Genomic DNA, 22,890 nt, shown 5'->3' with positions numbered 1-22,890 from the left:
TCAAAGGCAGCAGTGCTGTATCCTACACCCCAGCACACCCAAGGGCAGTGCTCCCTCAGAGCACCAAAATGCAGCATCAGCAAGTGTCCTCTATGTCATGAGCACTGTATTGAGCCATAGTACAGCACTAAAGGCCCAGGTAATATTCCATCACACCAATATCCAACCCTTACAACCTTTCATTCTGCAGGTTACACCCAGCCTGGTCACTGCACATCTCTTTGCTAAGGGACATGGGCTGAGTTAAGTTTACACTAAATTGCTACAAAATATCTCTAGGCTTAACACTGTCACTTCTATCAGCTTCTCAAACAAGGCCCCAAGCCAGCAGGCTTAGCTTTCAAGGCCAAATGAAGAAGCTGTCATGTCTCAAAAATACCATCTAGGATGATAGAATAGCTAATCCAACCTTGACAATATGGCTACAGAATCACCCTTTGGTCGTTTATTCAAGAAGAAGGTATATATGATGTGTCCTGACTGCACTGTTTTAAAGAGCAGGCAGCTTTTATATTCCAGCTGGCTCACTGAAACACTGGTTTCAACAAAGCCTGAGAGGGATATCTGTGCTGGTAGCTAACCAAGCTATTTCCACTGTTGGTGTCAGCACTGGCACACCAGACAGCCAATGGTTTTCCCCTTCATGAGAAGGGGAAAACAGGCTACTGCTAACAAGAAAGTAAAAAGGATGGGCTAGGGACGGGGTGGACATGAGGCTTGAAAACATAAAGAAAGTTCAGAAATTAAAAGGTACACATAGCATTCAGAGTGAGGAAGAACACAACCACCCCAGCCTTCATGGAAGAGCACAGGAGGTGGAAGGCCTTGGCAGAAGCAGTACAGTGAGATCCTTTGCATGCAGCCCCCATACAGGCAGGTGATGCCTATTCCAGTCCCTGCTGAGGGAGAAGGATGCATCAGGAATGGACCACTTCAGCTCCCAGTGCCCAAGGCCCCTTCCCCTCTGCACACATGCACACAAAGGCAGCACCTCCAAGGCAGGCAATGGCCTGGCAGCTCTGACAGGCAGGAAGATAAGCCACACTTTACCTGCATATAGGCCTGCTGGCACCTCTGCACCAGCTGGTGGAAGGCTGGGGTGCGCAGGTGGTTGTGCACATGCGCAGGGTTGAGCCTCTGTAGAGCTTCCATGATGATCTCCTGAAGCACAAAAGGGCTCAGCACCCCCTTGGCAGCACCAACGCAAAACTGATGCACGTAGTTTACACCTGCACAGGAGGAAGTCAGAACAACAGTGCTAAGGTAACAGACACACAAGAAATCACACTTCACAGCAAGAACCTGGATCTGGAGCACCTTCTTCTCACAGTACTGCATCCTCCAGCAGGCTTGGGGGAGACAGTCTAGCAGACTCATGGGACAGAGAAGATTCTGCTATACCCATCAGGTCTGAGGAGAGACCAGGTACCACCTCAGTTACTGGTGTTTCCAAATTCACTTTTCTTTAAAGGAGATATGAAAGGAAATTAATGTAGCAAAGTTACTAGAAATACAAGGATAACACACTACCTTCTCCATTGTTTCCTGACTGCCCATCAAGGAAGCACCCAGATGCCTCAGCACTCAGGCTTTAAGGAGGCTGTAGACATAAGTCAAGCTTCCCCACCACTTCCTACGGTGGAGCTCTGCCAGCAGGAGCAGCAGAAGCTGTCCCACTAAACAGGCTGTTGGTTAAGATTTTTTTAGCTTACTGCTTATGAAAGCATTTAGAAAGTGAGCTGACAAAAAAGATCCAAGAGCAAAACGGAAGTAAAAACAAGCAACCCCCCAAAAATAGATGTTTTGAGCACCTATTGCTATATAAAAATCTTCACAGAAGGTATAAATATACGTAAGAGGAATACCTACAATACAGTGCAAATGGAAGAGAAAGAATCAATATTATAGAATGGAAGAGATACAAGCTCTGAACCCTGTCCAATCTCATGTACTTCATCCAGTGACTCAAAATTCAACAGCATGCCTACAGAACCCAAAAATGGGACAAATGACGGGATGAAAGAGCAGGAGGGATCTTCTCTCAGGAATGGCACTGCTATCAGGCTCACCCAATCTTTGAGGCTTCGCTCCAAGAGCTTTTTCCCACCATGGCCCAAATCCCAGCAAGTGGATTTCTGTTAAGTACTGCTCTGAGCCTTACCTAACTTTGCAGCTAACCCAAGCAGCCATTTTACATCCTCAGTGTAGGGCGGGCTGCGGGAGAAGTTGTTGGGATGGTCGTTGTGAGCTCTTCGGCCAAGCATCTCCAGAGCCAGCATCCCTGTGAGAAAGGGGCAGCCACAGTCAAGCAGCACTTCTGCCCAGTAAGGCTGAGTCTAGCATTTCACTCACTGCAACACAACCTGACTGGCCTGCCCCTCACCAACAGAAAATTCCACAGCTGCAGAGTCCAGACAGAAACAAAAGGGCAACCTTGGAGCCTGCCAGCACAGGAACTATCTGCAAGAACATCTGGATCTGCTGCTTCAAGCTGGGAAACCTGCACAGCCGTCACCCCTCACCAGAGCTGCAAAGAGGCACTCAAGCACCCACAGCAGCGTCAAGCAAGAGAGCCCCAAAGGCTGCACTACAAGAGATGTCCTGAAAGCAAAGCTTTTGATCTAAATTTTGCAACAGAGAAGCTACCCAAACCAACCTGCTCTGCAGCAAAGACAACAGGCCACCACTGAGCTGCAGTATTGCCAATCTGCAAACATTTCACTTATGCCATTACAGTTCTTCAGACAAATCTACCTATTTCAACAGTATTCAAATACCAATATGTGCCACGTTCTGATCTTCCAGACCATCTTCCCTGCCTGTGCCTCTCTCTTATTCAGGTTATTAAACACCTTTCATGGCATGCCATGTACCACTGATATTTTAAAAGACACCTGCACACCTTTCCAGCTAACAAGTACTCCCTATTCTGGCTTTCAACAAAAAAGTCAAGCTTTCCTTCCATTTTCCTGCTGTTTCTCTTCCTTTGCTTATTTTAGAGGCTTCTTTATCCTACATCAAGCATCCACTGGGTTGAACCATGAGTACGTACAAGTAGCTTACTACTTACTAGTACAGTAGCTTACTGCAATCTAAGCTTCATCCCAAACCATAAGACTGCTATCCTTGTACCAATGGCAATTCAGGCAGACTCTCTTATTTTCTCATAACCAGTGTGACTGGGAAAGCAATGCTAATTACATACCCACTCTTCACTACATATAAGTTCCTCCTGCATCTATCTTCAACAAATAACTGGAGAGGCACAGGGCACTTCCTTTGTGCATCTGAAGACTCAGCTGGCATTAAACTAGAGGTGTGCCCTCCCCATCCATGAGCAGCAGGAGCCAAATATCATTTTATCATATAATCACAACTTGCACAGTCACATCCTTGGAGGCCTACTCAGGCTCCTTTCTACATCTGCTGAAAGGCAAGACTCTTCCCAGCTCTAACCCACTTAGCTTTCTTTTCTGCTCTGATGGTCCTGAAAAGCAATTGTTCAATCTTACAATGCTTTGCCTTCACTTTTAGACTCCACATCTGATCATCAACTTGCTTTTCCCATGTCCCTCAGGTGCATTCACCCCCAACAGGTGCAGTAGCCAACTGCCAAATTGACAGTGAAAACCTGCAGCCTTGCCCTGAATCCCTCTCAAGGGGACTACAGAAACCCACTTGGCCATCCTTACCAACTCGGTATGCAGAGTGGAGGTAGTGCAGACCCTGGGGGCTCACAGGCTGACTGTGCTGCTCATCCTCGGCAGGAAAACCCCCCGTAACGAGGGAGGTGGGCTGTGAGGACAGAGTTGTCAAGGAAGCACCCTGAATCGCTGGGAACGTTGATCCTGCATGGACACTGCCTACTGAAGAGAGCAAAACAGCAGCATTAGGACCCAGCACCAGCCTAAAGGAAGGTTTACTTGGGACATCATCTCCTTCACCTGACTGCCCCCTGCCAGTGTAGGGTTATATTCCCCTAAACAGAACAATAAAGCAATCAAAACCCACAGGCTTACAACTGAAATACAATGGGCCAGGAAAAGCCCTATTCTGTTTGCAAGGTGGGCCTGACAGGGTCAGTAACATGTGTGTCCATTTCTTCTGCAGTATCTCGTGAACATGCACAAAATCCATGTTTTACTTGTAGACGTGTATGTTGATTTGAATGCATTTGCTATCATTAAATAAAATAGTTGGTTCTGATTTCTTGTCCAAGGAAACAATCATGTGTATGTCTACACCTGATGAGAAACTGCTAGGACCATTACTGAGCAGGAACAGAATTAAGTCACTCAAAGATCAAGTCCGACAATGCAAGATTTCTTCCACTTGGGCTGTATGACAGCTGTCACTGCATTCAGGAAGGCCATCACTGGAGGCTGACCTCCAATCATCCCTGGAAAGAACAGTCACTGCACACACTGGCAGCATGTACCAACAGTAAAAACAGCAGGGAGACTTGAGAAGTTGTCACCTTCAGACACTTAACTAGTATAAGCAAGCTCAAGGGAAATGAAAGGTTTCAAATGCAAATCCATTTCATTGTACCACCTAAACTTGTACGGACAGCAGTAAACACTGAGTCACTAAGCTACACTCTTACAAGACTCAAATTTACCTGTCCCTCTCAAGAAAGGTACAAAGAGTAAAAAGCAAGGTTTGCTTGAGAACTCCAGAGCACAGATGCCATTAGGTGTGTGCAAACTGTTGCCCTTATTTCACAGTTTCTCTGTGATGCTACTACACCAGCTTGAGCAATGCTCTAAGTTCCTTTTAATTTCCCCCTCCATGTTTGCTAGTGAACAGTTGAATACCTGAGAACAATGTGTCTCCCAGGAAAGACCTGTCTAACCTCCTCAACCAAGGAGACACAGGGTGCCAAACAACGCACAAAGCACAGCAAAATTCATACTGTGTTTGAAGTCTGGCCAAGGAGAATAACCCATAAGAATGAGGTAAATTATTGCCAGAGCTCAGGCCTCACCACATGATTCTGTACTTGAGGAACAGTGAAACAGTATTGTAAGAACTGAAAATAAGTTTATGGAAGCTGTAAACAATGGCAACTGGAAATGGTGGGGTTGTTTTCTCCTTTTGGTATTTAAAGCATTCTAGGATGAATTAGCACTTCTGGAAGATTCATAGCTCTTTGGAGGAGTACTGAAATGGTTTTTCACAATGAAAAGTCACAGCATCAGATTGTGCTCAAGGCTGGCAGCTATCAGATCCTAAGGCCTTCAAGACTGTTTTATTTGCTTTTGTGGTAGCTTTTTAGCATCAAAATACGGGATAAAAAATAACTAAAATTATTCTACTTATACTCTGAATATGAAGGAGACCAACACAACTCTTCAGTATTTTTCACATACCAGTCTTCCAGCACCTGGTGAGTTGCAACACACTGAAAGCAGAGAAATATTACAGCCTCTGCAATGATGGATTAGCAGAGATTGGGGTCAAGCACGACCCACTGGTGCCGAACTCCATGGCAATGACAGCATGTCCACAATCCAGTCAACATCTGTTGTCCCAGTGCTACATGCTACTTCATGGATTTTCACCATCACTTGAGCCCTAGCACAACACATGAGCACCCATTCCAAATGCTATTGACATGACTCTTGACAAAACATCCATCATCTCTGATAGTTCCACATTTGGGCACTGGCTGCCTCCAACCCTTTGAGGCAGGAAAAGACATTTAGTAGTGCTTCTGTAGCAGAAGTCTGCCTGCTTCCTACACTCTCTTCACCTGACCCAACAGAATTACATGAGTTTGCTCAAGGTCATCCATGCTCACCTTGCCCAAGGAGAGCAGGAATTAAGCTTTTACCGGTTAGAAAGAAGTCAGAAAGACCACAAGGGCTCCAAACATGATTTAGTCTTGAGGTCAAAACAATCTCATACTGGAAATTCAGCTGAACAGAAGTTTCTCTCTGCCAGCTGTATCAGGTCCCCTTGGGAATCCCAGTACCCCTGAGCATGCGCACCTTTAAAATGGCATTCATTGGGCCAGAACGTTCCAGTGCAAGAACCCTTGTTCCACTTGTAATCAATGAGGAACAGGACCTCACTGGTGAAGAGTTAAGAGACAGTAAAGAAACCTGTGCTCCCCAGCCCAGAGGTGTAACTTACGCGCTACATTGGAAGACAGCGACAGTCCCGTCTCACTGTGATAGGGATGCACAGCGATCTGAGTCATGGAGGGGACGGGCACGCCAGGGAAGGACACTGCTGTAGCTGCCAGGGACGGTGCAGTCACTGAGTAAGGGTACTGCGCCCCTATGAATGCTGGGTGGACACCCTGCAACAGAAGGTACAGAACAGCCGTGTCTGCTTCACCTCACCACTTACAAGTAATTCAAAACATCATGTCCCCACACAAGCCCCAGAGCTTTAAAAGTCCAGTCTGAAGGAAGCAAAGGAGGAAACTCACACCACATGAGCATTACATCTGCTTGCTCCTCCTCCTTTTAAAAACCTAATCATTTTGCAGAAAACCACTCCAAGACCTTCAAAAATAGGCAAAGGTAAAAATAACCTTTATTTGGCTTTCCCAGCATAGTCTCTGTTTAGCCTGCAAGCTCTCAAGAAAACAGGCTTTCTGTCCAGTGCCTTCTGAGAAACTACAGAGCAACAGAAATTAGGAACTACTGATGTATGATATTTTACATTCTCTTGAGACTTTAAACACAGCCACAAAAGGCTCCTTACTGTGCAAATGCTGAGCTGGAGGGCCAGAGTAAGTGTCACCAACTGGCAAGTGAGAGCAGAAAGAGAGACCTGATCTCAAGCCATGACAGTTCTGAGCCCCATGCTCTCCCCGCTCCAACATACTCCCCCAGAAGCAGCCCCACAAGGTCACAGTAAATGAACAAGGCACAGCCAAAACTCACCTGGGGATACGCCGAGCCAGGGACCGGGAAGACTGCTGGGCGCGGCATGTGCTGGATGGTGTGTCCGATATACTGGGGGTTACAGGGGATGTGAGTCTGAAGGGTGGTGTAAGGGTGGAGACCCTGCGTGTGTGTATGTGCCATTGCTGGCCCTGCCACCGTGTGCTGCTGGTACATGGTCGACCCCACAGAGATCACTGGCATGACAGTTGCTGCTGCAGTTACTGCAGCTGCCACTGTCACCGTGGTTGGCTCTGAGGTCACCCGGCTGTCTGCCAGGCCACGTGCTGCTTCGGACACGGCCCGCGCGCCACCGGCACTGCAGCCAGTGGCACCTTCTCTCTGGGCTGGGGTCCCACCAACAGTCTGTTCATAAAGCCAGTACCACTGATGAGCTACTTCAAACAGGACTTCTGGGTACACACCACCTCCTTTAGCTGCCTCTTCTACTGCCATGCAGGCCTTTTCCAGCATCAGGTTGTCCTGGGAGCAGTGAAACAAAAGAAGAAGTTAAGAATGTAAAATGAGAAACACAAGAAGGAAAAACTACAAGAGGGGAGAAGTACAAGGCCCGCTAAAATGACTAATATTATGGGGACCAGCCAGATGCTATGCAGCAGAATAACCAGTGTTATTCATGAAACATAAGAAATCCAGAGAACTGGGATTAAGGCTGGGCAGTAGCAAAGGAGCCAACCCCACAGGTAACAACAGCACATCCTCGATACTAGAAAACAGCCTCCACTAGCAGCTGCCATATGATGCTCACCTGTTCCTTACACTGCACCAGAGCCCTCTGGATCTCGTTTGGGTTCAGGGCATGGGCATGAGGCAGGCAGCTGAGTGCCAGTTCAGCAGCTGCCCGCACCATGTTGGAGTCTCTGGCCCGTGAAGCTCTGTCTGCCAATGATGCCACCTCTGGGGGAGTTAGATGTCCATCCCAACACTCCACTAAGATGTTCAAGGCTGCACTACCAATCTCCATGGCCTGCCCTAAGAAGAAGAGTGAGAGAGACTCTCACAACACTGTATTGCCCAGCACAGTTAGTCAGCTTTCTTTCAACAGCAGCTTCATTCTTCACTTCCTTCAGCAGCAGTGACACAACCCAGTTGCTTCCATTAAGGTTCACATCAAATTTAGGTGCCTCTTCCCAAAACACAGGACAAACAAGAGCCCTCAATGAGCAAGTGGTGAGTGAGGACACCATTACTTAAGCTAAAATGCATTGGAAATAGCAAAAGTACTTGCTATAGCTGATTTTCGTACCCACAAACCAGTCTGGACTGCCAGTCTAGTAATTCACATCAGGAAAACATGAATTTTTGAAAGTGTATTTTTTAGGCCTCTAAAAGCCATATGGATAGGTAGTAGGTATGGTTGCAATCAAAAGGAAGTGGACAGTGAGAACTGAACACTGCCAGAGAGCATGTTCAGACTTGACACATGTCTGTCTCTTCAGCACACTTCTGAAGGAGAGGTAAAGACCAGTCTCTGTATGAGAAGTGGGCTTTTTAGACTGAAGCATTTTGCAGTTCAAACAAGAAAGAGGTCACAAGAACTTTCCAGGCCAAAGTAACCACCACTGTGCAAATCAATGCTGATCAGTAACTACTGCAGCTGTGTGAGCTGCTCACATGGCTCCTACAGCACATCAGTATCACCATTCTCAAGAACAAGCTTGCTCCCCTACCCCACTTCCTGCCCAAAAGTCATCCTCCCAAAAAAGCTTTGCTGTAACCTGTGATCCAGGAGACATGTGAGGAGTAAGTTCGAGAGAGCCAGTTGGGAGACACGAAGTTGTGCAGCCCTAGTGCATACAGCCCAATCTCAAAGGCGCAGAGGTGAAGGTTGCGGTGTGGTCCCTGGTGCCCACCGCTGGAGGAAGGGTGGGTGAAGATAGAGGTACTGCTGTTTCCACCTGCTTTGATAAGGACTGTCTTAGCCAATTCAAAGTAGAAGTGAGCAGCTGCCTCTGAGGGCTGGTTTGGGACATGAGGAGCATGGCTCTCCAGCCGCCTCCCTTTATACCTAGAAGAAAGACAGAAGAATCTTTCACATAAGTACCCCAAGTTTGCCAGCTGGAGCTCCTGTCTTTGGGGTCTAGAGGAAACACAGCAAATTTTCCCCATAAAGTATTTCCTGATGCACGCATGGCATGTCCCCATCATCAGGCCTATAGGTTGCCTCTGTGCATTGGTATTATTCATTACCTGCCAACTTCCACAGTCTTTGCACGGGCTCCCCCACTTGCTCTCCTACTGCCACTGGAAGAGGAAGATCCCAGTGAATCACTTGAAGAACTGCTGATGCTGTCACTGTCCTGTCCTCTGCCCCAGGATGTTGTTGCCCAGCCCCCACGTAGAGGACGCCGACTGAGTGTTGGAGAACTGTCAGAAGTGGTTTCAGGAGCACTGCTGTCAATACTAGCCATGCCTACAACACCAGAACCAAAACAGAAATGTCACCAGGGCTGGTAAATGCAATGCAGGAAGGTAAACTCTGAACCATATCACCTGCAGTACCAGCTAAGATCAGTTGTGTCAGTGACTGCCTTAGGGCTGACAGGCATTCATTGTAAATTGAGAGAGGTTAAATCAAATCAATTTGGCCAAAGACATCAGTGACATTTTGTAATTCTTGGATTAAAATGCAGAAGAGTCCAAGAACAAGGCATTTTTATTTCCCCCTTCACACCATCACAGCCCCTCACTCCACCTGCCAAGTTTTGTGGCAGAGTATGATAACAAGAAGCAAATGTACTTAGTCAAGTTCCACAGATTATACAAATAGGAAGAAAACCCTTCAGATACATGCTGCCCAACCTTCACATCCTCTGCCTCTAACTTATACCCTTCCCAAGAGAAGTGTAGAGAGGCAGCAGCTTCTCTGAATTTATTTCTGGATCCAGGAGCACAGTGCTGCACTTCTAGAGTCAGCAGTCATTCAGCTCTGGGTATCTAATCCATCACACAGAACATAACTGGTGCAAGAAAGGCAGGAAATTTATGGAGCAAATCTTATTTGTCCATGTCAAACACCTCAGAGATACTCAGCTGCTTCTGTTGTACAGGAAAGGCTGACAAGTAAAATCCCAGAATCATAGAACAGTTTGTTCAGTCCCATCCAACCTGGTCTTGAACTCCCAGGGATGGGGCATCCACCACTTCTCTGTACAACCTGTTCAGAGCCTCACTACCCTTACAATAAAGACCTTCTTCCTAATGTCCAATCTATATCTCCCAGCTTTCAGCTTAAAGCTGTTATCCTTTGTCATATCACTACATGTCCTTGTAAAAAGCCCTTCTCCCAGCAGACTGCCTAAGGAAGCACTAGGTGCTGTATGAGCTAGTCCATTCCCACCTGTGTGTTTCTTCTTCTGCCTGACAGGTGAGCCCCAGCATCTCCCATTGTATCCACCTCGGTTTCCAAGGGCCAGGCGACTGGGGACCTTCCCCTCCTGTTTCAAAACAGTGGCCTCTGCAGCTGGCTCACAGGGGGACCTCTGAGAGCTCTCTGCTAAACAGAACAGGGACAACGTCAACACCATCTTGTTTCTGTATCTCTAAAATCAGACATGGCCATTTAAAAGATACAAGTATCAACAGATAAAGGATTTTTATGAAATTAATTATATTTATGAGCAGGATTATGTCAGTTTTCTTTCAGTTATAAAGCAGATCACCTGACACTAGGCCAAGAACACTTCACTCAAGATTTGGAAAATAGGCTGTAACTGTGGAAAATTTTAGGATAGCTGTTACAAACCACTTCTTACCCTGTGTACTCTTCTCCACAAAGTTCTCAGGACTGCTCTGGACTGCAGTGCTTACAGCAGCTTGCTGAGTGACAGAAGTCCCTGGAAGCTGCTGGATAGCTGCAGCAGACTGGGCAGCATGTTTGGAAGGAGATTTTTGGTTGGCCACTGCAGGCTTGCTGGATGAGTAGAAGGAGCTCAGCGTCTGTGGTTTGTGAGTTTGACTTTCTCTGTCCAGGAGTTTGTCTAAAATCTTCAACAACAAGGGAAAAAAAAAGGCACTCAGCAGACGGGTAAGAGACCAGGCATTACACTAAGATAAAGAGGTAAAATATCAAATCAACTTCCTGGTGGACAACAAATTTTATTTGTTGGAGAAAAAAAGAAAATATGCATCATCTTCCTGCACCAAAGAGCAATGCAATGCACAGTTGAGAGCCATGTGCTCTGCATTGCTTGAGGAAGGAAAGACTCAGTAATACCACATTTTCACTTGAAACAGCCACTGGCTTTACTTGAAAAGCACCCAAAACTCACAAAAAATAAGCAATTCTGGTATAGCAAGGACAGAATGGAGAATTCTAAATTTAGTTCTGTCAAATGTTGTTTAAGTCAGAAAAATTCCACGCTCACCATTCAGAAAATCCTGTCATACATTACTGAGAAACGGGCAAAGCCACTAGAGAAACTGCTTTATACTGGCCTATAGCAACATTTTCTTGTCATAATTTATAATGTAATTGGGGAACAATGCATCACCACATTCTAAGGGTTTGTCCACTTCTACTGTTTGTTCTCCATATTTAATCAACACCACAAGTCTGACAGATCATTTATGCACAGATGATTGATATCACAGTGTCCCTGTTATTCCCTGGAGAAGAGTATAGCAAAAATGCTTCTCTTTTAGGAGACAAAAAGACACTAATAATGTAGTTCTTGCTGTGTAGGAGGATTTCTGAATATAAAAGATTAATAAAACCTTTTCTGAAGCTTCAGCAGTTTTCAAATTTTTTTCTTCCTTTGGGGTGGACAGGCAGAGTTTTAGTCTCTCTCTTTTACATAGGAAATTAAGACAGGTGTAATGAACTAGTATATCAAAGAGGTGAGAGGTTAAGAAACAGAGCTTTTGCTAGCTATACTGTTCTGCAAGCCAATATCCCTGCAGCAAAACATATGCAATTCCCAGACCACACACAGACTGCACACCAAAAACCCTTAGGAGTGGACTTGTCTTAGCAATAAAAGCAGTGACAACACATGTCCTGACTGGATCTTAAGAAACCTATGGAAAGAATGCCTCTCCCAGGGCAACACGCTCCATACAATCAGGTTTTGCAGCAGTGGATGAATATAAATACCACAACATAGCTTGTAAAACATCAGTATGTGACACAGCAACTTACACTCACTGGCAAAACTATCAAATCCATCAAAACCCAAACCTTCCTTCTCTCCCCTTTCAAAGGGAAACTCACCTTCTTCAGCTTAGACTGATCATCCTTGTAAGTGATCATCAGGGCTAGTGCCAGATCCCCTTTCTCCCTTCGTGTGCCTTCACACAACAGAGGATGTTCTGCTTCACTGACAGTTGTTTTCATACCTGCAGCCCATAAAAGAGAGCATGAAGAGACAAGTGAGCTCATGGGACTACACTACATCCTGAGAGCTGTCTAAACTTCAGACTGTTTTAATAGCCTCACTGTTACAGGCAAAAAAAGATTTTTTCTGTTAGCTTCAAAAAGAGGCCATGAATAAACAGAAGCTGCAATCTGTCCCTAGAATACTAAGTTGGCCACAACTGTCAGAACAACCAGATACTAAAAAGCTACAGGAAGAGTCCAGGCAAGCCTATAACCCTATCTTGAAACACACCTTTTGGTTTCTGCAGATGCTACAAGCCAGCATTCCAACACCATAAAAAACTCATCTTCTTTCAGAGATGAGGCAACAAACACCAGGTTTTGTCTAATCCATTCAATTTCTTTTTGCATACTGCTTTAAAACACACATACAGTACTGTCAACATAACATGTATATAATCACTGCTTTGTTGTTGAAGCAAATGAGGCAAGAATTCACTACTATGCTAAGATCCTGAATGATAATACTTGAGAGTACTTCTGCTAATCTTTTGCTATCATTGTCTAATCTCTTCAAAAATTATTGCCTTTTGTCGTGATTGCCTCTGAAACTGTCCATTTCCATTGAAGTCCAGGCAATACATATTTCCTGACAAAAGAGCAAGCAGAAAGCTAAAATTCATGTTACTGCCTAAATACTGAGCTCTCATCCCATATTCTCCTTCCGTTTTTTCACAGCTTTGCAATGATACCTCAACCCTGGCATGTAGAATGCTGCACCTGGTTCTGTCAAACTCTGCAAACACTTCTATTTCTGCACCAAACTGGAATGAACTACTCACTCTCACCATTCAAAATGGGAAAGCATGCAGAACATGGATGAAGGCAGACTTTCCTTGTAAAAGATTCTTACCAAGAGCAGCAACAGCTGCCTCAAAACCAAGCTCTTCATCTCCAGGCATTTCATTATTCCAATTACGGCTTGGGGGTCTAGAGCCTGTAGGAGAAACCACTGAAAGAAGACAATAGAATTAGTGTTCATCTTTCAAAGCTAAGGCTTCAAAGCAAAAGACATTTCTGAGAGCTTTCTGAATTTTCATAGCTTCCTGTGGTCCTATTCTTAGCCTCATACCAGCTTCAAGATCACTACACCTTACAAGGTTTTCTTCCCATTTCTCTCTCTAAGCTCAGAAGGCTCAAAACCAGTATACTGCCAAGTCAGTCTTCTAATCCCAGGTTGCTGTGTTCTTATTATATTCTAGATTTGTATTAGATTCCTCAAAATATAACCAGAGTAAAAGCAGCAAAATCAGTAATTTATAACTATTTTACAAACACACACATAGTGCTGAAATGTCTTAAGCGTGCAGTTGTTTTCAAATGTAGGTAGAAGGAGAAACTGTTCCACTGGGGAACAAAATATCTTTAAAACAATGTAGAGGCAAGTGCAAGCAACAGTGTATGAAGAATTAAACTTTGGTTGTTCTTATACAGAAGACAGCTTCTCTTTGAAAATCCCTCAAGACCTGGCATCTCAGAATATGCCCGGCACACACTCAGGCCAATGCTGTCAGTACCTGGAGTGCACAGGACATCAAATATAAAGCTTGCCAACATCAGAGGCAGGACAGGACGGTAATCACACAAGGTCCCTTCTCGCAGTTCTTCGGCTCTTCCTCGAATAGTGTTCATCTCATTGGTGCCCAAGGGAATCTTCTTCAAGAGGGCTGCAATCTCAGATTCCTGGTAAGCCAGCTTCACCTGGTGGTATCCACAAGAAAACAGAAAAAAAGCTGTCATATGCACAGTCCCCTGTGGGGAGCACACCGTTCTCCCCTATACATAAAGTACAGCAATAGTTTTTATTAGTTTATTAAATGACAGCAGTGCTTACCAGCCTAGCCACCATTACCATTCTCTCCACAATGAAAAAAGGTTTTCAAATCTAATAAGAGTCTTGCTTCATATTTATACACAAATTTTTTTTACTCAAATTATGACTTTTCAGCTGCATACAGAAAAAATGCATCAGCTCTCACAAGAACATCAGCAGAAGTATCTGACTGGATAGGCCAGTGGAAAAGGTGGTTACTTGTAATTGTAGGAAGAATGCTATGTTAAGTGATACACCCATTTGAGACACCAGAGACTGATTAGCAGAAGAAAGGGCACAGTTGCAGCACACATGCCATCAGGATGAAGACATTTCACTGCTCTGTGCCTGTATTCCCTCCATTCTTAACATGTGAAAGCAATAGCTTTCTTTTAGGTAGCAAGTGACTGCCAAAGTCACAATTTTCTAATCAGACCATAAGAAGTACAGATAATTAATTCAATAATTGTAGTTGGTGGATAACTAGCAACAATACACACTCTAAGAGACTGAACAACCCTGCAGTGAAAAGCAAGGTAGCTGTAAATCACACAGACATGGTCTTCACTGGACACTTTTTTCAAAACAAGAATCCTCACAGTAATCAAGGAGTGTCCAAAATAATATGCTTGTACAGTGCATATGCTTGCTTGCCAGTGAATGAGGTATCAGCAAAAGCAACAATTTTCAGATACATAACAATTGCACCAATTCACCCTAAGGAATAACTTTCAAACCATTTCACCGATGCAAATACGGACAAATATGGGCATTTACAAATGACTTTGTTTTCCCCACATTGGCGAAGCAAAATGAAAACATATTTAAGATAAGAACTAGGCTGTTCTTATCCAAATAATACATTCATAAAAGATTTTGTATTCATTTAAATATTTTCAGACCTATAGCTTCGTCTGAGCTTCCTATCAGTGAAGGTAACAACAGCTCAAGTGATATTGCTAGAAATTTTTTTAGGAGATCAACATGTCCTAATGGGATGTGCACTCAATTGATTTAGTTCTATTGCAATCCATTTTAAGAAAACATATAAAAGCACAACAAAACTTCAGGTGCTGAAATTTAAACCACGTGAGCAAACACATTCCAAGAGAACAAGGTTTATGGATACTGTCTTTTTGAGATATTTCATTACCTCCAGAGCCTTGGTAGAGGCAGGTGGTCTCTGCAGCTCCAGAGCAAACATTCCTATTCGGAAGGCCAGGTTGTGGTACTCCAGCCGCTCACTCAAGACAGTCAGCAAGAAAGCAGCTTTAGACAAGGTGTTGGTTGCCATCCATGTCTGCTTGCTGGTTGACACCTTGTTCTTTTTGCCCTGTTTGAGGAGGAATTTGTCACAGACACTTTCCTAAACATCCTAAATGACTCTCTTGTCCTCTTATCCTTTGCAGTAATTATGGACAGAGGAAAGAATAAAATACATTTAGATTTTGTTCCTTCTGCTGAGAAATCCCCAATTTCAGTGGTTACCATTGAACATCAGCGCCTCCCCTATGTCACCCCAGGACAACACAGTGAAAGAGCTGGCCTGTGGACAAGACACATGTTCCCTGTTGGACTGATGCTGTGCAGGCAGATGTCACACACCTGTCCCTTCCAAGGGAACCCTTCTATACAACAAACACTACATAGTGTCACTACAACTGAGTTTCCAGAAACTTATGCTTATGTCCAACCTTCTTATCCTGAAACAGCAAAACTACTAAAACTACTACATTTCCAGTGATGTACACTATGAAATAGGAGACTAAGGTTTTGGACAGAATCTCAAGAAACAGGGTCACCTGCACAGAGCTGCACTAACATCAAGACTACTGATGGTTTCTGCCATCTCTCTACCTTAGTTGGTGGCTGCTCCACTTTGAGATCTGGAGGGTTGGCCAGGAGGTCCCTGGCAAGCTCTACAGTCAAGCGGGACGCCTCGCTACTGTATCCGTGTGCATATAGTGCCTCTGCACAGGCAAACAGGACCTGCAAGAAGGAACAGATGGTCATGTTCAAACCACACCAGCCCAGCCTGGAGTCAGCCTGTTCAAACCACCTGTCACAAAGACTGCAAGCACAATTCTCAACTAACTTCAGCAGCAGGTATTCTCAGAGTCCTCCTTGCCTCGTCCTTCACCATCACTCCCTGAAGCACTCCCCTAAAAAGCCTTTTCTTATATGATTAAGTCCCATCCTCTTTCCAAGTGCTGTGAGATCAGAGAATAGCTCAAAAAATGCTAAACTTCAAATTACCACTGTTTCCATGCATTGCCATTTGGCTGCTTGGTTATATTGGTGCAATCTCTAAGCACATTTTGTGGTTATTACAGGAATAAGACACAGTTTATTTCAACTGCTTCTTCTTCATAAAGAACTTCTGCTTAAATGGTTGGATTTAAATTTTTTTTTCTGAGCATGTCTCAGTCTCATTTTTAATTTCAGATAATTTTTGCCTTTTCCAAGGGTGAGACTAGGTGAAAAGCACACACTGTTTTGTCTACATTTGTAAATCCTGGAGTGTGAGATGGGACTAACTAAAACTGGGACACACTTGCAGTTAGCACAGAAACAGCGAATCAAGCTTGTGGGAAGCAGACTTACGCTACCACTGCATTAAGCTTGTAGATACCTTATGACACACTTGGTTATCACAACATTGTAATTAAGCACTTGATTTAACAACATCCTAGGTTCAGTGTAACAGTTATGAGGGTGGTGAGACCATGATTTATACAACATATAAAACTGCAAAACAGCAGTTTGAACTAGATTCAACTCACCTCCATCCGATTCTCCTGTTCCAGAGGCTTTATACCAGCAAATATATCCTGCTCTTCTTCAATTCCCCCTTCAGCTTTGTCATCATCTTCCTTGGCTACCTCTTGTGGATTCAGATAGTATACCTGGTAATCATCTTCCTCTTCTCCATCATCCCCTCCCCCTGCTGCACCATTCTCTCCCACTTCTTCTGGCTTCAGACTCACACCACCGGAGTTCTCATCTGCAGAAGGCAAGTCATCATCACAACTACCCATCTCCCCCACAGGATCCTTGGGGGGTTTCTTGGCCATGGAACTGCTCCTGAGAGTAGGCTCAGGTCCCTCGGAGAAGTACACTCCCCCATCCTCCTCAAAGGCATCCCTGTAGCTCCTGCTCAGTGGACTTTCTGTAAAACTGAAGGTATTGCTGGCTTCTGCCCCCAGTGCCAAGCTGCTGTCATCCAGGCTCATCTCTGCCAAGTCTGGCTCCAGAGAGCTGTCCTCGCTGCTCATACGGCGTTTCCCACTATGTTTACTGGTCAAGCCTTTGCTCACTGGCAACTTTGCTTTGCTCACTGCAGTCTTATAGACAGCTTTATCCCCTTCTGCAGAGAGCCGCCTCAGAACCCTCTGCGGCGTTTCAGAGACGACTTTCCTCTTCCCCGTGAGCTCCTTTGGACGGACGGCTGGCTCCTGGGGAGAGGGCCACAGCCTGTCCCCGGCCTGCACACACGCTCCCCCAGGCTCCTGGCCGTGCGTCCTGCCAGCCTCACAGGCATTTTCTGCACACTGCAACCGGCAGCTCCTCTGTTGGATGGCCTTTACCCAACAGAACGAGTTCTTCTTGTCAGTGCTGCTATATGTAATCCCAGGAATGGGATAAGCTTCCTCCCAACTGAAGTAACAGGCTTCTACAGCTGGCTTGAAACCTTGGAAGAGCTTCTCCAGTGATTTCTTGTGCTGACCCCTCTTAACGTTATCTATGACTTTCAGCTGCCACTGTCTGAGCTGTGAGCAAAGATCCCTGCGCCTAAGAGAAGAAAGGGGACAGGTTAGGAAGCAGACACAAAAAGCACCTGCAACAAACTACTACTCAACCCACAGAACACTTCCTTCCTTTGGCCAGAAGCATCATCTGCTGAATTAAGTTAATGCTAAATACAGGCAGCAGTAGTAAGAAGACAGGCTGAAAAAAGCAAACAGATATATTAACAACTGGGTTGTAGACAGGTTCATGATCCAGAAACAAAACACGAACATCACCAACATGAACGCACAATACAAACTGGGAGGTTTAAAATAAAACACTGTCTGCCCTGTTTGCTTATCTGCCCTAAAAATAAGGCATTAGTGATTTGAGTCTCAGCAATCTCAGATGAGTGAGATGAGCCTCAGAGTTTCAGTTCCATGGGGAACTGCCCTTGGAAACACTCATAAAACAGCTTGCAGCAGCTGTGAAACAGCCCTGTGAATAACTCCAGTTAAGATACTCACAAGTACAACCTAAATAGCCTACCCTGGGAAGCACAATGACAGACAGGACCACCTAATCTCCCTGCCAGGCATTTACCTCTTAACCCTAACGTGCCTATATAGAAGCCAACAACTTAATTTAAGCTTTAGCAGGCCATCCTCAGGAGAGCAAACTGTTGTAAACCATAGGGACAGCAATAATTGATGTTCAAGTAACTCTGAAGAAACAGCAAGCTGGCAGGACTACATAGACTCATGTTGCACAGTTAGTCCCATGCCCCCATATTACTATGGGAAGAACAAAACAGCTCTGCATTTTCCAGCTCCAAATCTCACATAGGGCCTATGCACTTGAGCAAAATAGTCTAAATGGAGATCTAATTCAAGAGAAAAAGACATTTCTAGAAATTTCACCAGGTGTCTCAATCAACTGCCATTCTGTTTCTGTCACACATTTCTCATGTATTATCCCAACACTTAAATCCTATCAGATTTCCTAATAAAAGTAAAAGGACAAGAAAACAAAATTAACACTGAGGTGACCCAATTTAGGTGCAAAGGGTATTAGGACAAGAGGGACTAAATGAAATGAACTACTTATGTTTGTCCACTCAAGAAATTAATTAACCAGGAAACATACTGGTTAAGAACATTATTTTCAAAAGGAAAATGGAGCAGGAACTACTTGGGAAGGGCAACATAAGGATGAGAATCTGTGAAGTCTCCTTGTGACTCCCTGTAAGGGCTGGGAAGCACAAGAAGAGGGTCTTTGTAGACTATTCAAATACCAAGAGAATAGGTAATCAAGCAGGAGCATTTCAATTATTCATTAGCTCAAGTAGCAGATCTAAGCAAATCTGAACTGCATCAAATAACTCAAATGTGACTATAGATAGCACAACTTCATATGTTATTAAAATACTTTATGCTTCATATGTTATTTAAATGCTTTATGCTTTTTCTGTGTGATTTGATTGATGTTTGTGTTTATTTTAAGCCTCATTCCCCACAGTTTTTGTCTTCAACTCCTATACTTAGCTACTTCATATTGTAAACTGTACAAGACAGAAACTGCATCCATTTTAATGTACCTGATATGCCTTTCATAGGGCACTTTATTAATGTTACACAATTCAGAGAAAGCTAATCCTGTTAATGTGCAATTGTTCTGAAATTACCATTCTGTTTTCATTTGTTCTGAGAAACTTCTGAGAATTTATAGCACATTAAACTAATCCAATACATTTTATACCCCACACTCTGTAGATAAGATGTACAAAACAAACTATTATGATGTCAACCACAGTATCTCAACAGGAGCTCTCAGTACCTCCTCTGCTATTCAACTGGTGCTAAATAAAGATGGTGCTAAATAAAGATGGCAGTGACTTACCAGAGCACAATATGGTTTAGAAATCTGCAGAAGCCACACCATTTTTTCTCAGACAATTGAAAACACTGAGTGAATATCATACACTGGTGACACTGTTTACCAATACACTGCAGAGAACAACTTCTTAAGAGCCCAGAAAGTAAAACCTGGTTCATCTCGAAATACACAATATGAATGATTGGGCTAAACAGAATTCCATTAAACTGCTGAATGGTTAAATATAGAAACCTTTAAAATTAATTGGTAGCTGATGCTATCATTCAAAGAAATGCTCTCCACTGGGACACTAAAATGCAGAATTACACCCATATGTAAGAAAGGGCTCTCAGAAAACAAATTAGTCACACTACTTGATGTTGGTAAAAGTAAGCAGCAATAGCAATTAAAGTAATTACAGTGCTTTGAATGTTACACAGCACATAGTCCAGAAGGACTAATGGTTGAACAGGTATTGAGGTAATGATTCAAACACAAGAAATTTACAGGATAAAATTCTTTAGTGTGGTTGAGTATCACAGAAATTAAAGAGAGACAGGAACTGATTCTGGAGCTCACCTCTGTGGACTAATAGTTGGGTCAAGGACAGCCAGCCTCCAAAGAACCACCATCTCATCACACATGCTTGCACAAGCATGAGCAGCTACTTCTGACTGGCCATTGCTGCGTCCCGTGTGCCCACTGGCACTGCTGTGTGACGCGGACGTTCGCACACTGTACCACCAGCCAGTTATCTGCAGAAGAAAAGGTTCAGTGAAGCTGTGCTGTGGCCAACATCTCATCCTCTGCTCTCATTTATCTCATAATCCCAAGGAAATGGGAACTGTAGTTAATACCAGGTTTTCATTTGACTCCAAAATAATTATGACCACTAAAGCAGTATTGGCTTGTGAGAACTAAGGGTCTCAAAATTTCTCTGGTTAGAAGGCACATGTCCAAAGAACAAAACACTCACAGGACATTCACTTCCTAGAGGTCTTCACACTTGGAGAGAAAAAGTAAACAAATGTGATAAATGGAGCATTTCCTTTCCCTTGCTTAAAGTCGAGGTATGGGATGGAGCAATAAGGAAACTTACACCACAATTTATATTACAGACTGAGGTCGAAGTCCTGAACTACCAAAAGAAATAGTTTCTTCTAATATTATTTTGACAAAATAAAAGTACTGCTTCAATCCACCAAAAGATATCTTCCGTGAAGATAACAAAAGAATCTGAGATTCTATCACACAACATATATATTTAGTTTTTATCAACATGACAGCTCATACATGACGTGCTTTGTTAAAAAAAAAAAACAGAAACAGAACAACTGTAAAATAAATCACCTTAACTGGGAAGAAATCAAATCAAATATGCTCAACAAAAGAACTCAGACTCTACATATTCATGGTAGAACAACTATTTGGGAAATACAGTGTTACCAGGACATCACTAAATCAGAACAAGAGCAAACTGTAACATCCTTTCAGTGTGGAGAAGCACCTGCCTACAACGCACATAGGCTATTAAAATAATAAATAATAAAATAATTGTAAAATAATAACATAATTGTATTCAGCCAGGGGTTGTACAGACACAAAGCACCAGTTACTGGCTCTGCCTGGTTCCTCAAAACATCCCCGCACTCCAAGCAAAGAGATACCTGCTCATAGTTGAGACACTGGTCAGTCAGAATCTCCAGCAAAGGAGCTGCATTGCTATCCCGCCTCTTAAACATCTCCCGCACAATGGAAAGCAAGTTCCAGATTCCTTCAGGTTCTCTCCCTCGCAGGGGACGCAGCAGACAAGCCCACTCAGCAGCAGCTGGTGGCTCAGTGGAAGACAGATACATTGAATTCACATCACTGTACATAAAGCAGAAGAATAAGGAGAAAAATCAAGTACAGTCATACAAAATCCTGAGTATAGTCTACATCCAGAAATATATTTGCCCTTCAATGGCACAGACACGAGTAACCTAAAAGACAAAATGCATAAATAGCTAAAGAACACCACACAAGCAAAATATTGTACAAATGCAGTCTGCTCTACTGAAATAACACTGCAGAAGCTACACAAAAATACAGTCCAGAAGAGTGACCATGAAACTGAGCATCCTTCAGTCCAAAGCATACAGGCTATATGGTGAATGAATTTACAGATCACATGAACATCACACTTTCCCTTCAATGGGAAACAGCTTACCTGAAAACAACAGGAGTAGGCCCACAGAATTTATGAAGGGTTTTCTTTATGTTGTCACTCAGAGTAGATTCATCTAAGTACCAGGTGCTTTGATCTGATGCAGAAGGTCCAGCAGTGGGATCTTACAAATGAAAAACACATTAACAGTATGCAAGCTTTGAAGATACTTTATGTGCCCAACCACAGAGTACACAGGCAGTGCTACCCAAGTTATTTCACCCATTGCTGAACACCCTATTCAGAATTATCTTTAAATGTTACCATAACATTACCTTCAACATTATCAACATTAAATTAGCAGATTCTTCTTGACCAGAAGGGTAAAGCAGCACTAAAATAGGAATGCTCTAACATCTCTTGCAACCAACACTTATGCTCTAACATCTCTGGTAACCAACACTTATGTAAGCTACCCCAAATCCCAGCTAACCCAGTCTAGTGTCGTAAACAGTCCAGTTTTAAGCAGGAACTTGGGAGACGTCCCCTCCAATCGACATTCCAGAAGTCTATACTTAATACCAAATTTTAAAAAACCCACTTTGTTAGAAAGTGCATTGCCTGATGCTCCCTTCCTCTGCAAGCGCTCTGAGGTGCCCCTTGTTGTGCCATATATACATGTAGGTGCCAACACTCATCCCTTTTCCTCTATTTCCATGTGTAATCCAAGCTACCGGGTAACAAATCAGTTCAGAAACCCGAAGCAATGGAATAATTCTCTTCCTATGTGTGATACAGATTGCTGAAATGAGAAGTATTAAAATTACCTGGGGCTCCACACACAGTGTTGATGGCAGTAGACTGAGAAGATAACAACTCATCCAGCAAGCGCTGAGCTGTTGGAAGAATCTGAAAACATGAAGCAAACTTTGAATATACACAGTATTTTTTATCCTGCTACACCCAGCCAAAGATCATGACTGAAGCACTCTGGCAATTTCAAGAGTATGGAATCCAGAGCTACGTTTTC

General features: G+C 43.7%; 1 protein-coding gene across 2 annotated transcripts in view; it reads right to left on the bottom strand.

Annotated features, from left to right (window-relative positions):
* The window catches only part of ZSWIM8 (zinc finger SWIM-type containing 8), a 54,393-nt gene that overhangs the window by 1,167 nt on the left and 30,336 nt on the right, over positions 1 to 22,890 (bottom strand). The window contains exons 6-25 of one of the 2 annotated variants that reach the window (XM_066554716.1): positions 22,688 to 22,769; positions 21,924 to 22,044; positions 21,382 to 21,583; positions 20,294 to 20,469; positions 16,894 to 17,902; positions 15,968 to 16,099; positions 15,264 to 15,443; positions 13,815 to 13,998; positions 13,151 to 13,249; positions 12,133 to 12,257; positions 10,676 to 10,907; positions 10,261 to 10,416; positions 9,111 to 9,333; positions 8,639 to 8,928; positions 7,669 to 7,892; positions 6,900 to 7,382; positions 6,139 to 6,307; positions 3,693 to 3,866; positions 2,162 to 2,281; positions 1,051 to 1,229 (exon numbers count right to left, since the gene is read on the bottom strand). In XM_066554716.1, the coding sequence (XP_066410813.1) occupies positions 1,051 to 1,229; positions 2,162 to 2,281; positions 3,693 to 3,866; positions 6,139 to 6,307; positions 6,900 to 7,382; positions 7,669 to 7,892; positions 8,639 to 8,928; positions 9,111 to 9,333; positions 10,261 to 10,416; positions 10,676 to 10,907; positions 12,133 to 12,257; positions 13,151 to 13,249; positions 13,815 to 13,998; positions 15,264 to 15,443; positions 15,968 to 16,099; positions 16,894 to 17,902; positions 20,294 to 20,469; positions 21,382 to 21,583; positions 21,924 to 22,044; positions 22,688 to 22,769 (4,560 nt within the window). The remainder of the gene's footprint in view (positions 1 to 1,050; positions 1,230 to 2,161; positions 2,282 to 3,692; positions 3,867 to 6,138; positions 6,308 to 6,899; positions 7,383 to 7,668; positions 7,893 to 8,638; positions 8,929 to 9,110; positions 9,334 to 10,260; positions 10,417 to 10,675; positions 10,908 to 12,132; positions 12,258 to 13,150; positions 13,250 to 13,814; positions 13,999 to 15,263; positions 15,444 to 15,967; positions 16,100 to 16,893; positions 17,903 to 20,293; positions 20,470 to 21,381; positions 21,584 to 21,923; positions 22,045 to 22,687; positions 22,770 to 22,890) is intronic. The other variant, XM_066554717.1, reaches the window with a different exon arrangement.

This window comes from Molothrus aeneus, chromosome 8, assembly GCF_037042795.1.
Source record: "Molothrus aeneus isolate 106 chromosome 8, BPBGC_Maene_1.0, whole genome shotgun sequence".
NCBI classification, from domain to species: domain Eukaryota; kingdom Metazoa; phylum Chordata; class Aves; order Passeriformes; family Icteridae; genus Molothrus; species Molothrus aeneus.
The sequence above is the reverse complement of the archived record's forward strand: the minus strand, read 5'-3'. Positions and strand labels throughout refer to the sequence as shown.